Genomic DNA, 16,469 nt, shown 5'->3' with positions numbered 1-16,469 from the left:
TTAACATAAATCCTTTGTACACTTTATTTTGACGCTCTCTGTATAGCATATTATTTTGGGATCTATGCCACTCCAAGTGCTTACTTTGTTCTTCTTTTCATATGAATATTTTGCAAATGTTTCTTATTCAATACATTTGTTTATAAAAATAATTTGTTTACTTTAATGTGGTATATACAGAAATTTTTGATAGACATATTAAAGAATAATAATAGACAAATTTTCACATTTTATCACATCTAATTATATTTCATTGTCATACATATTAAATACAATATAAAATATTTTGAAAATAATGTATCTTTATCACATATTCAAGAAGAACTCTGAATATTTCTATTCCCACAGAATAGAAATTTATTTTTATTTTAAATGAAAGGAAAGTGCATTATATTGGCCACATGTATGTTTGTCATCTTCCCTAAAGGCATTCCACGAAATATGTATAAGCGTATATTTAGTGTTTAAGGTCAAATGAAAGTCATTTTTTATTCCAGAGAAATTTTCAAAATCTATATTCCACTTGTGTTGAATATAAATAACACAATTTCCCTAAAATTGTCTATATCACATATCATTATGTCTAGTGTAGCTTATTTGAAATATATTCATTAATAAGCATAAAATGTGTTTTAAAAATGAACCAAATTTGATTTATGATCAATAAAATAAAACGAAAAATGCCTCCCCAACGAATGTCGAATGTTGCTATGGAAAAATCCAATAAAAACTAAGCCTAAATATATAGGGAGGCTAAAAGGAAATGTTACCTCTACCAACGATATGTTTTGTCAAAATATTTTTTTATTTATTCATCTGATAAACACGTGTGGAATTAATCTATTCATGTGCAGGTACCAAATTAAAAAAAAATCAAAAAATGCATTAATTCCCTGTTCCTGTATATCCAACGAAGGCTTTCTTTCGTATTTCAAATGAAAAAATTGATTTTGGTTTATCTGTTTCGCAAGGCATGTCAATTCATTCGAGTGACTGGTTTCCTTTCGAATGGGTTTTTCGTCCGATATACAGAAACAGGACATAAGTCAACCTTTATAGGTTTAAGGTCGGTTATGCCCCACGATCATTTTGGGAGTTTGTTTCCGAATTGCTCAATTGGCAATTTTTTCCGTCAGATAAGACGACATTCATAAATTCGCCATATTTGTCTAACTTCTTTGCTTTCGCCAAATATCGTGTCAGATAGTTTGGGATTTGTAGCCATTTGATTAACAATGTGTGCCAAATTTCCAGACGATAGTATCATTATTGAAGACTGTAGCGTGATTACCACAGACAGATAGACGGACATGGTTATATCGTCGAAGAATTTACTTTATATAGTCGGAAATCGATATTTCGATGACAATAGGGCTGTTTTCTTTTAACACTGGATGCAACATTTGTATGGGATATCCAGAGCATCGTTGCACTGGTGTTGTATCCAGAACATCTCATCAGTGCAAGTCGCGCCGGTATTGCCAGATTGTATTTTGATACAGTGACGTTCTTCGATTCACAATAGAAATTTATTGTGACGAACTCATAGAAAAACACCTGATGACAGTGTTGCCTATTTTTTGGAGATGTCCTGGATAAACGAGTACTCTGTTTTCTTTTAGTCCATGACTGCTAAGGTGCTAATAGAAAACAGCCCTAATGACTATCTTATATAGTGGCAGTATTACCGTAGTGCCACCTTAGTGTCCAATTTGCCATATTTTTCAAGCGGTGATACTTTTTGCGTCATTTTTTTAATTAAATGTGATACTTTTTCATTTATACTGTAATTGTATTTTACACATTACGATCGCAAATAGCGTTAAATTTGCAAATGTGATCGAGTTCACGAGTCGAATATTATATTTGTGAGCAATTATTTTTGCTCCATAATATTATCAGTGTATTCTTTTACCGCCTAAAAGTATGCACGAACAATTGTCTATAGTAGCTAAACCGGGTTAATCTTCTCAATATTAAATTTTAAATGAAAATAAAATTAATGCTATAGAAAATTTTGTCAAAATTTTATTTCTATAGACAAATATGTAAAAAATTCTATTTCTATAGAAAAATTTGTCAAAATTTTATTTCCATAGCCAATGTTGTTAAGATTTTTTTCTATAGAAAATTTTGTCAAAATTGTATTTCTATAGAAAAATTTGTCAAAATTATATTTCTATAGAAAATTTTGTCAAAATTTTATTTCTATAGAAAATTTTGTCAAAATTTTATTTCTATAGAAAATTTTCTCAAAATTGTATTTCTATAGAAAATATTCTCAAAATTTTATTTCTATAGAAAATTATGTCAAAATTTAATTTCTATAGAAAATTTTGTCAAAATTTTATTTCTATAGGAAATGTGGTCAAAATTTTATTTCTATAGAAAATTTTGTCAAAATTTTATTTTATAGAACATTTTGTCAAAATTTTATTTCTTTAGAAAATTTGGTCAATATTTTATTTCTATAGAAAATTTTGTCAAAATTTTATTTCTATAGAGAATTTTGTCAAAATTTTATTTCTATTGAGATTTTTGTCAAAATTTTATTTCTATAGAAAATGTTGTCAAAATTTTATTTCTATTGAAAATTTTCTCAAAATTTTATTTCTATAGAAAATTATGTCAAAATTTTATTTCTATAGAAAATTTTGTCAAAATTTTATTTCTATAGAAATTTTGTCAAAATTTTATTTCTATAGGAAATGTGGTCAAAATTTTATTTCTATGGACAATTTTCTCAAAATTTGATTTCTATAGAAAATTTTGTCAAAATTTTATTTCTATAGAAAAATTTGTCAAAATTTTATTTCTATAGAAAATTTTCTCAAAATTTTATTTCTATAGAAAATTTTCTCAAAATTTTATTTCTATAGAAAATTTTCTCAAAATTTTATTTCTATAGAAATTTTTCTCAAAATTTTATTTTTATAGAAAATTTTCTCAAAATTTTCGTTCTATAGAAAATTTTCTCAAAATTTTAGTTCTATAGAAAATTTTTTCAAAAATTTAGTTCTATAGAAAATTTTGTCAAAATTTTATTTCTATAGGAAATTTGGAAGCCACCGTGGTGCAATGGTTAGCATGCCCGCCTTGCATACACAAGGTCGTGGGTTCGATTCCTGCTTCGACCAAACACCAAAAAGTTTTTCAGCGGTGGATTATCCCACCTCAGTAATGCTGGTGACATTTCTGAGGGTTTCAAAACTTCTCTAAGTGGTTTCACTGCAATGTGGAACGCCGTTCGGACTCGGCTATAAAAAGGAGGTCCCTTGTCATTGAGCTTAATGGAATCGGGAAGCACTCAGTGATAAGAGAGAAGTTCACCAATGTGGTATCACAATGGACTGAATAGTCTAAGTGAGCCTGATACGTCGGGCTGCCACCTAACCTAACCTAACCTTCTATAGGAAATTTTGTCAAAATGTTATTACTATAGAAAATTTTCTCAAAATTTTATTTCTATAGAAAATTTTCTTAAAATTTTATTTCTATAGAAAATTTTGTCAAAATTTTATTTCTATAGAAATTTTTGTCAAAATTTTATTTCTATAGAAATTTTTGTCAAAATTTTATTTCTATAGAAAATTTTCTCAAAATTTTATTTCAATACAAAATTTTCTCAAAATTTTATTTCTATAGAAAATTTTCTCAAAATTTTAGTTCTATAGAAAATTTTCTCAAAATTTTAGTTCTATAGAAAATTTTATTTATATAGTAGATAAACCGGATAAACCGAGCTTCTGAATATTAAATTTCAAATGAAGATAAAATTAATGCTATAGAAAATTTTGTCAAAATATTATTTCTATAGAAAATTTTCTCAAAATTTTATTTCTATGGAAAATTTTCTCAAAATTCTATTTCTATAGAAAATTTTCTCAAAATTTTATTTCTATATATAAAAAATTTTGTCAAAATTTTATTTCTATAGAAAATTTTCTCAAAATTTTATTTCTATAGCAATTTTTCTCAAAATTATATAGTAATAAAATTTTGAGAAAAATTGCTATAGAAATAAAATTAGAAAAAATAAAATTAGAAAATTTTGTCAAAATTTTATTTTTTTATAGAAAATTTTGTCAAAATTTTATTTCTATAGAAAATTTTCTCACAATTTTATTTCAATAAAAATTTTTCTCAAAATTTTATTTCTATAGAAAATTTTCTCAACATTTTATTTTTATGGAAATTTTGTCAAAATTTTATTTCTATAGGAAATGTGGTCAAAATTTTATGTCTATAGAAAATTTTGTCAAAATTTTATTTTTATAGAAAATCTTCTCAAAACTTTAGTTCTATAGAACATTTTGTCAATATTTTATTTCTATAGAAAATTTTGTCAAAATTTTATTTCGTTTTGTTTTGTTCTTTGTTGTTGTTTTTCGATTTCAGCTTAAAACCATGCATTGACTAAACTACAAGTGTAACTTAACCAACAGAGGAAAAGAATGTTTGTCAAATTTATTTGGGCAAAGCCCTATAGACTGCAAGATGGTTGGATGGACGCACATTCCTCATCAGCATCCTCTACTTGCAGCAAAACTATCAACCAATTATCAGAATAAATTCAGGCAGTTAATTAAACCCAACAATGAACCACACTTGAACCTTCCGAAAAAATGATTTGTATGATAGCCCGCTTATGCCGAAATAAATTGGTACAAACATATCTCTTTTCCTATGCCACTGTCAAATCATCGATTGGAGTGCAGTTGGCTGGGTTTATTTTGAGCGTGCTTCCTCTTTCTTTTATTCATTTTGTTTTGTTATTGTTGGTTTTGTTCTTTATGCATTGTTGTTGTTTTTTGATTTCAGCTTAAAGCCATGCATTGACTAAACTACAAGTGTAGCTTAACCAACAGAGGAAAAGAATGTTTGTCAAATTTATTTGGGCAAAGCCCTATAAGTAGTAGAACATTTGGTCAACGTTTTATTTCAATAGAAAATTCTCTCAAAATTTTATTTCTATAGAAAATTTTGTCAAATTTTAATTTCTATAGAAAATTTGGTAAACGTTTTATTTCAATAGAAAATTTTCTCAAAATTTTATTTCTATAGAAAATTATCTCAAAACAAAACTTTCTATAGAAAGTTTTGTAAAAATTTTATTTCTATAGGAAATTTTATCAAAATTTTCTTTCTTTCAATCTATAAAAAATCTTCAATTTTTGATAGAATTCTACCAAACTGTGGCAACCTACACCGATAAACATTCAAATTTTTATTCTTAGTTTTTGTTTCGCATTGTAACGAATCGAAAAGTCATACAAAAATTGTTTATATGAATATATCATATCTAATTATAAACCAATTTATTAAAACCCCACAAAAAACAATAACAAATATCCTTTAACATCAATCAATAATAATAATGTTTATTACAAAAAATAACAAATAACGAGACCATAGCAAAGGCACACCGAAAATGTACATATTTTTCTTTCACAAATATAATTTAAATGTATTTAATTATGTTCTCATATTGTTTACGAGATTTTCGTGTATACACAGATTTCCCCACAATATAAATTCAATATTTGATATAATGAAAAAAAAAATAAATAAAACAAAAATTCATATATGCCACCTCAATGCCATAATTGAACTGAAATTCATTTTTCAACATCGATTTCATTGTAAATCTATCAACACTTAAATGCTATAAACCATATAGCCAAACTATAACAACAACAAAAATATTCAATATAGTGTTATTGAAATTAGATCTATTTCAAGATGAATAATGGTGCTTCCCTCTTAGATAGGCAAATTTGGAAATTTGAAAAGCGAAAGTGCAAAAAAATTGAACATTCTTAAAGTTTTTTTTTTTTTGAGTTATTTAAATCAAAAAGGTCGAGGTCTGTATGTTATCTATTGTTGTTATTATTTTAATTATTTTTTTAATATTGATTTATTATAAAATGTTAATTAATTTTATTGTTTTCTCCCTCAATTTTTTTATAGGCTGTCGAACAATATAGCGAATACATCGAAGAACATACACAGGTTATAAAGACCACAACGCAGGTAAGGCGACAGGTAGAGTTTCCATTCGAAGTATATAAGCCTTTAATGATCTTTTTACTAACTGGTGGTGTTTCTGCTTTCTTTTTTTCTCATACCATAAGCAATTTACAGGTGTTGAGCAATATACATAAATGTTATATATCAAAGAAATAACTAAACTACATTGATATGAACGTTAACCCTAACGCAGGAATAAAATTTCAAAATTCTAACATATAAAGCAGAGAGAGGAAAAAACAGAAAAAATATTATATTAATTTTTTTGGTTGAAAATATTTTTTGGGTTGCAATTTGTCACCGATTTTAAGCTTGAATTAAAAATTTGAATATACAATAAAATTTCCCTTATACAATATTAACGACAAAATTCTTTAATGTAAATGCATTTCCATTAAAAAAACAGCTTAGAAAGTTTGGGAAATTTGTGTTCTTCCGCTAAATCCGAAGCCATAAAATATGCAGAAAAAAATATCACCAAAATATTTCCAATTAAAAAGTTGATTGAAGTTGAAAACATAATAAATGAGAAATTAAATGATACAATTAACATGTTAAACAAATTTAAAAATAAAATCAGTTAAGAGTATGATTCAATTTTTTACGAGTTTAATTAAAATATTAATTATGCCAATTAATATTTTAATTAAATAAAAAATACTTCCAATTGAAAATATTATTGAAATTTGTATTCTAAAATAACACAAATATATCCCTAAAATATTTCTAATTAAAAATTTGATTGAAGCTGACGAAAATTAACTGATGCAATTAATTTTTTAATTAAATTAATATTTTCATTAAATAAAAAATGTGGTCCAATAAAAAAAATTTAATTGAAAATTATGCTCGGAAATAATTAGTTTAATTAGCTAGATACTACTCAATGATGCATTAAATTTTGATTCGAATTCAAAGAAAAATCCAACAAAGTTACAATCGGAAAATTCATAAGATGATACACAGAAAAAAAAAATTCACAAATATTTTTCCAATTAAAATTTTAATTGAGCTTTAAAAAATATTCAATTAAAAATTTAAGTGATTCAACTAATGTTTTAATTGAAACAAAAATCAATCACAAAAATTAATAGTATCAATTATTTTTTAATTGGATCAATTAATTTTTTACTTGACCTTCAATTAATTTTTTAATTGATAGTATCATTTATGTGATTGAAGACACTTCAATTAAAAAATTAATTGGATCAATTAATTTCGTGATAGAATTAGAAATTGTTTTTTTTTGTGTAATGTTAGAATTACAAGAAACTTTTTTTCATCTAAATGTAAAATAACTATAAATAAATAAATAAAAAACAACAAATAATTGATTGAAAAATAATGGAGGTTCGCGACTAAAATCAATTAAATTTTTAATTGAACCCATAAAAAAATTAATTGAAAGTGTCATTAATTTTTTATCAATTAAAAACACAAAAAATGTTTTTCTGATTCAATCACGAAATCCAATTGATCCAATTATTTTTTTAATTGAAATGTCTCTAATCACGAAAATGATAGTACATACAAAATTTTTTTCTGATTCAATCACGAAATTAATTGATCCAATTAATTTTTTAATTGAAATGTCTTCACAGAAATTATAGTATCAATTAAAAAATTAATTGAAGGCCAATTAAAAATTAATTTATCCAATTAAAAAATTAATTGATACTATTAATTTTTGTGATTGATTTTTGTTTCAATTAAAAAAAATTGTTGAATCAATTAAATTTGAATATTGAACCCATAAAAAATTAGTTTCAACTAATTTTTTTTTAATCAATTATAAACAAAAAAAAATGTTTTTCTGATTCAATCACGAAATTTATGATCCATTTAATTTTTTAATTGAAATGTCTCCAATCACGAAAATGATAGTACACACAAAAAATTTTTTTCTGATTCAATCACGAAATTAATTGATCCAATTAATTTTTTAATTGAAATGTCTTCACAGAAATGATAGTATCAATTTAAAAATTAATTGAAGGTCAATTAAAAATTAATTTATCCAATTAAAAAATTAATTGATACTATTAATTTTTGTGATTGATTTTTGTTTCAATTAAAAAATTTGTTGTATCAATTAAATTTGAATATTGAACCCATAAAAAATTAGTTTCAACTAATTTTTTTATCAATTAAAAACACAAAAAATGTTTTTCTGATTCAATCACGAAATTAATGATCCATTTAATTTTTTAATTGAAATGTCTCCAATCACGAAAACGATAGTACACACAAAAAAAATTTTTCTGATTCAATCACGAAATTAATTGATCCAATTAATTTTTTAATTGAAATGTCTTCAATCACAGAAATGATAGTATCAATCAAAAAAAATAAATTAAAGGTAAATTAAAAATTAATTGATCCAATTAAAAAATTAATTGATACTATTAATTTTTGTTTTTTTTTGTTTCAATTAAAAAAATTTGTTAAATCAATAAAATTCTTAATTGAATATTTTTTAAAATTCAATTAAAATTTTATTTGGAAAATTTTTCGTGAAATTTTTTCTGTGTATAAATTTGGACATGAAAAAATACTTTATTAAAAACTCAATTGATTTTATTAGCAAATTTCAATTAAGTTTTTAATTGATTCAATTAAAAATGTAATTGATGTTGATTGCAAAACTCTATTATTTTTTTATATTAAAAATGTAACTATTTTCAAATACTTTCTTTAGTGACTTGGTGTTTTTAGTGTTATTGATTGTTTGAAATAAATTTTTAATTAAAAATTAAAAAAAAAATCCATCTAACATTGCATCTAACATTACAATAAACTTTTTTCATCTAAATGTAAAATAACTATAAATAGATAAATATAAAACAACAAATAATTGATTGAAAAATAATGGAGGTTCGCGACTAAAATCAATTAAATTTTTAATTGAACCCATAAAAAAATAATTAATTGAAAGTGTCAATTAATTTTTTTTATCAATTAAAAACACAAAAATTTTTTTTTCTGATTCAATCACGAAATTAATTGATTCAATTAATTTTTTAATTGAAATGTCTTCAATCACAGAAATGATAGTACACACAAAAAAAAAATTTTCTGATTCAATCACGAAATTAATTGATCCAATTAATTTTTTAATTGAAATGTCTTCAATCACAGAAATGATAGTATCAATTAAAAAATTAATTGATCCAATTAGAAAATTAATTGATCCAATTAAAAAATTAATTGATGCTATTAATTTTTGTAATTGATTTTTGTTTCAATTTAAAAATTTGTTGAATCAAATAAATTTTTAATTGAATAATTTTTAAAGCTCAATTAAAATTTTATTTGGAAAAATTGTCGTGAATTTTTTTTCTGCGTATAAATTTGGGCATAAAAAATACTTCATTAAGAAATTACTTCATTTTATTAGCAAATTTCAATTAAGTTTTTAATTGATTCAATTAAAAATTTAATTGATGTTGATTGCAAAACTCTATTATTTTTTATATTAAAAACGTAACTATTTTCAAATACCTTCTTAACTGACTTTGTGTTTTTAGTGTGATTAAAAAATTGATTGTTTGAAATAAATGTTTAATTAAAAATTTTAAAAAATCCGTCACCTTTTTTACTGACGTATTCTTCTGTGTTTGACTAAAAAGTGAATTGTATCAATTAATTTTTTAATCAAACATTTAAAAATTTTCAACCATTAACTTAATTAACGTAATGTTTCTATCTTGATTAAACAGTTAATTGTATCAATTAATTTATTAATTGGAAAATTTTTCAACTTCAATCAACTTTTTAATTGGACATTTTTTGGTGACAGTTTTTTCTGTGTAGTTTTTATTTCTAATTAATCCTGTAATTTATACTAGCATTCTCGTGGTTGAAGCAATTTCAATTAAAAATATAATTAGATCAGTTAATTTAGTGACACATTTGTATAATCATAATTGGAAAATGCATAACATAAACTCTTATAAATTACCCAAAAAAATGCATCTAAATAAAATAATTATAAATAAAAAAATAATGATACTGTAAATAATTGATCGCCTAAATTTTAAAAATTGCAACCAAAATTAATTAGATTTTTAATTGAATTAAATAAAAAAATAATTACGTTTTCAATCAAAATTAGTTAAATTTTTTATTGTATTAATTAAAAAAATAATTATGTTTTCAATCAAGTCTATTTTTTTTATTTTTAATTAATTATATGATTGCTAATATCATTCTCGTGATTGAAACAATTTCAATTAACAAATTAATTGGATCAATTAATTTCATGATTGAATCAGAAAAAAAAAATTCTGTGTAGTGGCAGAGCTATCCTAGATTTAAAATTTTAAATTAATTTTTCGTAGCCATAAAGAATTTCCGTTTTTTCCTTCAAAAATCATCGCAAAACTAATTTCCAAATTTCCCTTTTATATGGTATATAGAAAAGCTTTGCCGCAAAAGCTAACAACAACGATGCAAATATCATATCTAACCCCAACAATATAAGATCTTCTAAATAATTATAAAATCTTGGAATAGCAGAACCTTTAAACCCAATGATTTAAATAATACTCATTTTTTAAAAATTAAAATTAATTTTAAAAAACCATCGTCATCCCAAGGAATATTTTTGTTTCAAAACTATAGATAGTTCGAAAATCTAGTATTGGTTCCAGTTTTAATAGAAAATATTAATAAAAAAAAAAATAATAAATAGAAATATTAATAAAAAAATTGCATTAAAATTTTTAATTGAATTTGAAAAAGTTATTACATTAAAAAAAATAATTAATCAATTAAAATTTTTAATCATACACCAAAAATAAATTACTTTAATGAATTTACGAAGTAAAGCATTAATTTAGTCAATTAATTTTTTTATATTGATGATTACTATCAATTACGCCAGTAAAGCAATTTCTATTAAAAATTAATTGTATCAAATAATGTTTCAGTGTACAAGTGTACAACATGTTTTTGCACTTGTTTGTATATATTTTGAAGTAAATATAAAATCATTTCTATTAAATTTTGAGGATTTGCTAAATATTTATTTTATATTTAACCTCACATGTGCACACATAAATATTTGAAAAAAATGTGCAAAAAAATAAAAACCGCAATAATATTTTGTTTGTACATGTGTGTTCACAACTATTAACAATTGCAATTAACACATTTATTTTTTTGTTTTATATTTTTATAGAATAAATTTCAAATTCAAGGGTTTTTTAAGGTTAGGAGTAAAATCACCCTTTAATATGTAATCCTTTTGTGGTGTATCGTGTATTTGTTTTATGGGAATTTTAATAAAATTCCACTTTATGAATTGTCTTTATATCCAAAACAAAAAATATTGTTTAATAACAAAAACCAGTTTCTAATTAGAATTTTTTTTCTTATTTTACCTAAACTTTACAGACAACCCAACAACAGCACCAGCAATTAGTCAACGGAAGAAGTGATAGTAATTACAGAACCGTAGCATTTGAGAAATTCCCTGTACCCACCACCGGAGGCATCGTAGTTGGTAAGTTACAAAACAAATTTAACATTTTTACAAATTACAAGTATTTTAGTTATATATATGTCATTCTCCAAAAACAAAATATTTTTATAAAATCAATCTATCAAAATCAAGGTTAATTTTGGATATTTTTAGCTAAAAGTGAATTTTCCCTTAAGGTGGGTACTAATAAGTTCGAGTTTTGCTTCTAAAATCAATAATAATTCTACAAAAACAGGATAAAATTATGTCTTCTTGTTACAAATAATAATTCGACTTTAATACAATTTTCCAAAAACAAAAAATTTCTGTCAGCGTTGCAAGACATACAAATTGGCACACTTACAAGAAAATTGAACAATTAAACGGATTTATATCAGTGTAGGGAAATAATTTTTTTTTAATTTAGGTATTTATCTAACTGATTTATATCAGTGTAGTTGATTAAAATTGATATCAGTGTAGTGAAATAACCTTTTTAATTTAGGTCTTTATCTACTACAGAAAATATTGCATGCATACTTTTAGGCGGTAAAAGTATACGCTTGTAAAATTATGAAAAAAAAGAAATATTGCTCACAAATATAATATTCCACTCGTGAACTCGATCATTTTGTAAGAATATAATTATGTGTAAAATATATTACAATATAATTGAATATAATTAAGAAGTGGCACAGTATGGCAACAAAGTGGCGCAAAATCGTAGAAAGTATCACATTTAGTGACAAAATAAAAAGATGACACAACAATGCACCGTAGCAGCTACGCCAATGTACAAAATTGGTTGAAGTGAAAATTTTATCTAGAAAGCGTACATTCAATTGCATCCTAAAAGTATGCAGATTCTCCTATGTTTATTAAACATTATAATTATTACAAATTCCTCTGTTGGTTAAGCTACACTTGTAGTTTAGTCAATGTATGGTTTTAAGCTGAAATAAAAAACAACAACAATGCTTAAAGAACAAAACCAACAATAACAAAACAAAACAAATGGAAAAAGAAGAGGAGGCACGCTCAAAATAAACCCAGCCATGTGAATTCAAATCGATGATTTGACAGTGGCATAGGAAAAGAGATATGTTTGTTTCGAATTTATTTCGGCATAAGCCGGCTATCAATGTAAAACCTTTTTTCGGAGGGTTCAAGTGTGGTTTTTGTTGGGTTTATTAAACTGCCTGAATTTATTCTGATAATTGGTTGATAGTTTTGCTGCAAGTAGAGGATGCTGATGAGGAATGTGGTAATTCCGAAACGTGCGTCCATCCAACCATCTTGCAGTCTATAGGGCTTTGCCCAAATAAATTTGGCAAACATTCTTTTCCTCTGTTGGTTAAGCTACACTTGTAGTTTAGTCAATGTATGGTTTTAAGCTGAAATAAAAAACAACAACAATGCTTAAAGAACAAAACCAACAATAACAAAACAAATTATTACAAATTAAAAAACAAATATAAATTTTACATTAAATTATTTTCCCCGCCTAAATGTACGCACTGATTTTGTACGAGCAATTAATCATGTAAATGTTGAAATGTTGACCCGAGTTCATACATCCTTGATTCTATGTTTGTCGGCCATTCAATTTATTTGATGTTTTTTCGGTTTTATCTATTTTTCCAAAATTTTATTTCTATAGGAAATTTTTTCAAAATTCTCTTTCTATAAACAATTTTGCCAAAATTGTATTTCTATGGAAAATTTAATTCAAAATTTTATTTGTACGGAAAATTTTTTCAAAATTTTATTTCTATAGAAACTTATGTCAAAATTTTATTTCTATAGAAAATTTTGTGAAAATTCTATTTCTACAGAAAATATTGTCACAATTCTATTTCTATAGAAAATTTTGTTAAAACTTTATATCCATAGAAAGTTTTTTTTCAAAATTTTATTCGTATTGAAATTTTTGTAAAAATTTTATTTCGATAGAAAATTTTGTCAAACTTTTATTTCAATATAGACAATTTTTGTCAAGATTTTATTTCTATATAGAAAATTTTATCAAGATTTTATTTCTATAGAAAATTTTCTCAGAAGTTTATTTATATAGAAAATTTATGAAGTACTTCTTTGCAAAATCAACCAAAACAACAAAAATTCTACAAATCTACCAAACAGTAAAAAATCTACCATTTCTGGTAGAATTCTACCAATGTGTCTTCCACCCAATTTTACTACTTAAATATTTAGAAGTAAGTTTTCGTTCATAAATACAAGGTGACCGAACTCCCATTGTCATATCTTCAGTATCTGGAAGACGATCGCCAGTCTCTTAGTGTTGTGGTTCGAAATCTTGATGTTGTTGCAGCTTTCAGGATTTGACAAAATTTTAATTTTTAAATTATTACTGATTTTTTGTAGTAGAGCCTTTTTCTTTATTTTTTTTAACTTGTGAAAAATGTAAAGGGGATTTTTGAGAGGAATTTAAATTTAAATTGGGGAGTTTTGGGGACGAAAACATCATAATTTGGGGACAAGAGCCAGAAAAATACTGGCAACACTGCATACATACCTAAATTATACTAACAATCACCGCCTGAAAGTATGCACTTTTTATTTGTGTATTTCGTTTTGGTAGTCACTGTGGTTTACGTGCATTCATATACAGATACAATTACGGATTCAATGTATTATTGTATGTTAATGTCGCCAGTTTTTTGATGCATCTAAAAATAAAATCAGCATTTCAAAAAAAAAAAGAAAACATCTTCGATTGACACATATCTCGATAGCATGCCAAAAAATGTTTTTCAAATCTTTTTTATCGTGACACATTATGTAGTTCATTGGCTTTACTGCAAATATACATGCATCTCATATCCTCTTTCGCTACAGTTATGCGATGAGAAACCATTTAAAAAGTGTAAACACCATATGGAATTATGATAAATATATAATAGATGAATATACAAATCGCTTAATTTGTCATGCCATTTTAAATACCAGTAAAAGTCATTGCATTTTCAAGTGTTGAAAGAAGATATATTTAAATCCATAAAAATATATTGTGTTTGTTAAGCTAATTCATTGGCAAAGCAAATAAACAATATGACAATATTTTCTTAAATACGAGTTAAAAAACAGATTATCGTCAATATCCCAACGAATATAGGATTTTTTGTTGTTGTGAAAAATGACAATGCTAAAAAAAAACAATGTTTTGTTCTATTTGACTAATGCCTTGAGTATTAATCATAATTTTAATGTTATCCTATTTTTGTGAATAAGAAAACAATGAGTTCTCGTATGTTGATATGTCCATTTATATGCATTTATGAATTCAAAAGTACTTTTTGGATTCAATTTTGTGTTTCCATCTATCCATCCAATATAATCGGGGCCACTATTGGTCATATACGATAATTATATTAACATTGAAAGCTATGAATATATTTCCGCCTATAAATATGCAATAGTGTTATTTTCGTGATTGAAAAATCTGTACGAATAGGAATAAAAATATCTAAAAAACAAATAAGGAAAGTCTAAAGTCAGGCGGGGCCGACTATATTATACCCTGCACCACTATGTAGACCAACATTTGTGTTACCTTCTCAACTATTTCAAATTTGCTGGGAGCTATATAAAGATTTGCATTTCCAGATACAAATACTTATAATGGAGACAATTTTTTTGTACTTCTACAAAATCTCTAGAATTAAAATTGAAATCGGCTAACGCACTGGAATGAAACACAATGTTAGTAAACAAATATAGGAAATATGAAGGGAGAGAAATTTTAATGCAATTATACAAAAGAGCATTTATGATTTATCAGGCGATACATATGTATTCGACATATAGGACAATTTTAGTAATATTTACAATTTTTGCTACTCATCAGTGGCGATTTTACAAGGATATTGTTTAGTTTTCGCCAAGATATGTGATCAAGTGTGGGTTGTCATATATTATTTGATCAAGTCGGGCGACTTGGAGCCTTATTTAAAACTCAACCGTTCTGTGGAAATTCTGGCATTACAGTGTATAGGATATGACTAAGATATCGGGAAATCATCACAGAATTTTGTGTAAAGTTTGGGAATTTTGGCCATATTTGTATAAACCGGAAAAACGAATATATGGAGGCTTTATCTAAATCTGAACCAAATTAGATCAAACTTGACACATTATTAAATATCATATTAAATATCCCATTGCAAATGGGTTTAAAATATGAAAAATATGGTATACCATATTTTCCCAACTCTGATGTACGTACATATGGGAGCTATATATAATCTGAACCGATTTTGACTAAATTTGAACTGCATAGTTAGAATAATAATTCTGCAATCTCTGCAAAATGTCACGTAAATTGGAGTATAACTTTGGCCCCCGTGGTCATATGAGCTATATCTAAATCTGAACCGATTTCAACCAAATTTGCCACATTTACCGATACTATTAAACGTACTCCTTGTGCAAAATTTGAAGCAAGTCAGGGCAAAACTCTGGCTTTTGAGGCCATATAATCCAAATCGGACGAAAGATATATATGTGAACTATATCTAAATCTGAACCGATTTTAACCAAATTTGGCACACATAACGACACCGTTAAACCTACCTCTCGTGTAAAATTTGAAGCAAGTCAGGGCAAAACTCTGGCTCTTGAGGTCACATAAGTGCAAATCGGACGAAAGATATATATGGGAGCTATATCTAAACTCTTTGTACAACTCTACTCTCTGTGCAAAATTTCACGAAAATCGGTAGTAAACTTTGGCCTTTGTTGCCATATGAGTCTAAGTCGGAGGAATGATATATATGGGAGCTATATCTAAATCTGAACCGATTTGGGTAATATTTTGCAAGTTTTTCGAGGCTCATAAAATATTCGGATGTACGGTATTTCAAGAAAATCGGTTGATAAACACACTAACTATGACCAAATCGGGGATAAATGTATATGGCAGCTATATCTAAATCTGAACCGATTTTTTCCAAAA

At 25.3% G+C, this 16,469-nt stretch overlaps 1 protein-coding gene across 11 annotated transcripts in view; it reads left to right on the top strand.

Annotated features, from left to right (window-relative positions):
• Positions 1-16,469, top strand: part of cher (filamin A protein cher) — a 227,384-nt gene that overhangs the window by 159,837 nt on the left and 51,078 nt on the right. For 6 of the 11 annotated variants that reach the window (XM_075292144.1, XM_075292136.1, XM_075292077.1 and 3 more), the window contains 3 exons: positions 5,971-6,045; positions 11,213-11,242; positions 11,428-11,536. In XM_075292144.1, the coding sequence (XP_075148259.1) occupies positions 5,971-6,045; positions 11,213-11,242; positions 11,428-11,536 (214 nt within the window). The remainder of the gene's footprint in view (positions 1-5,970; positions 6,046-11,212; positions 11,243-11,427; positions 11,537-16,469) is intronic. The other 5 variants (XM_075292101.1, XM_075292162.1, XM_075292107.1 and 2 more) reach the window with 3 other exon arrangements.

This window comes from Haematobia irritans, chromosome 1, assembly GCF_050003625.1.
Source record: "Haematobia irritans isolate KBUSLIRL chromosome 1, ASM5000362v1, whole genome shotgun sequence".
Taxonomy (NCBI): Eukaryota; Metazoa; Arthropoda; class Insecta; order Diptera; family Muscidae; genus Haematobia; species Haematobia irritans.
This window is presented reverse-complemented; position numbering and strand designations above follow the sequence as displayed.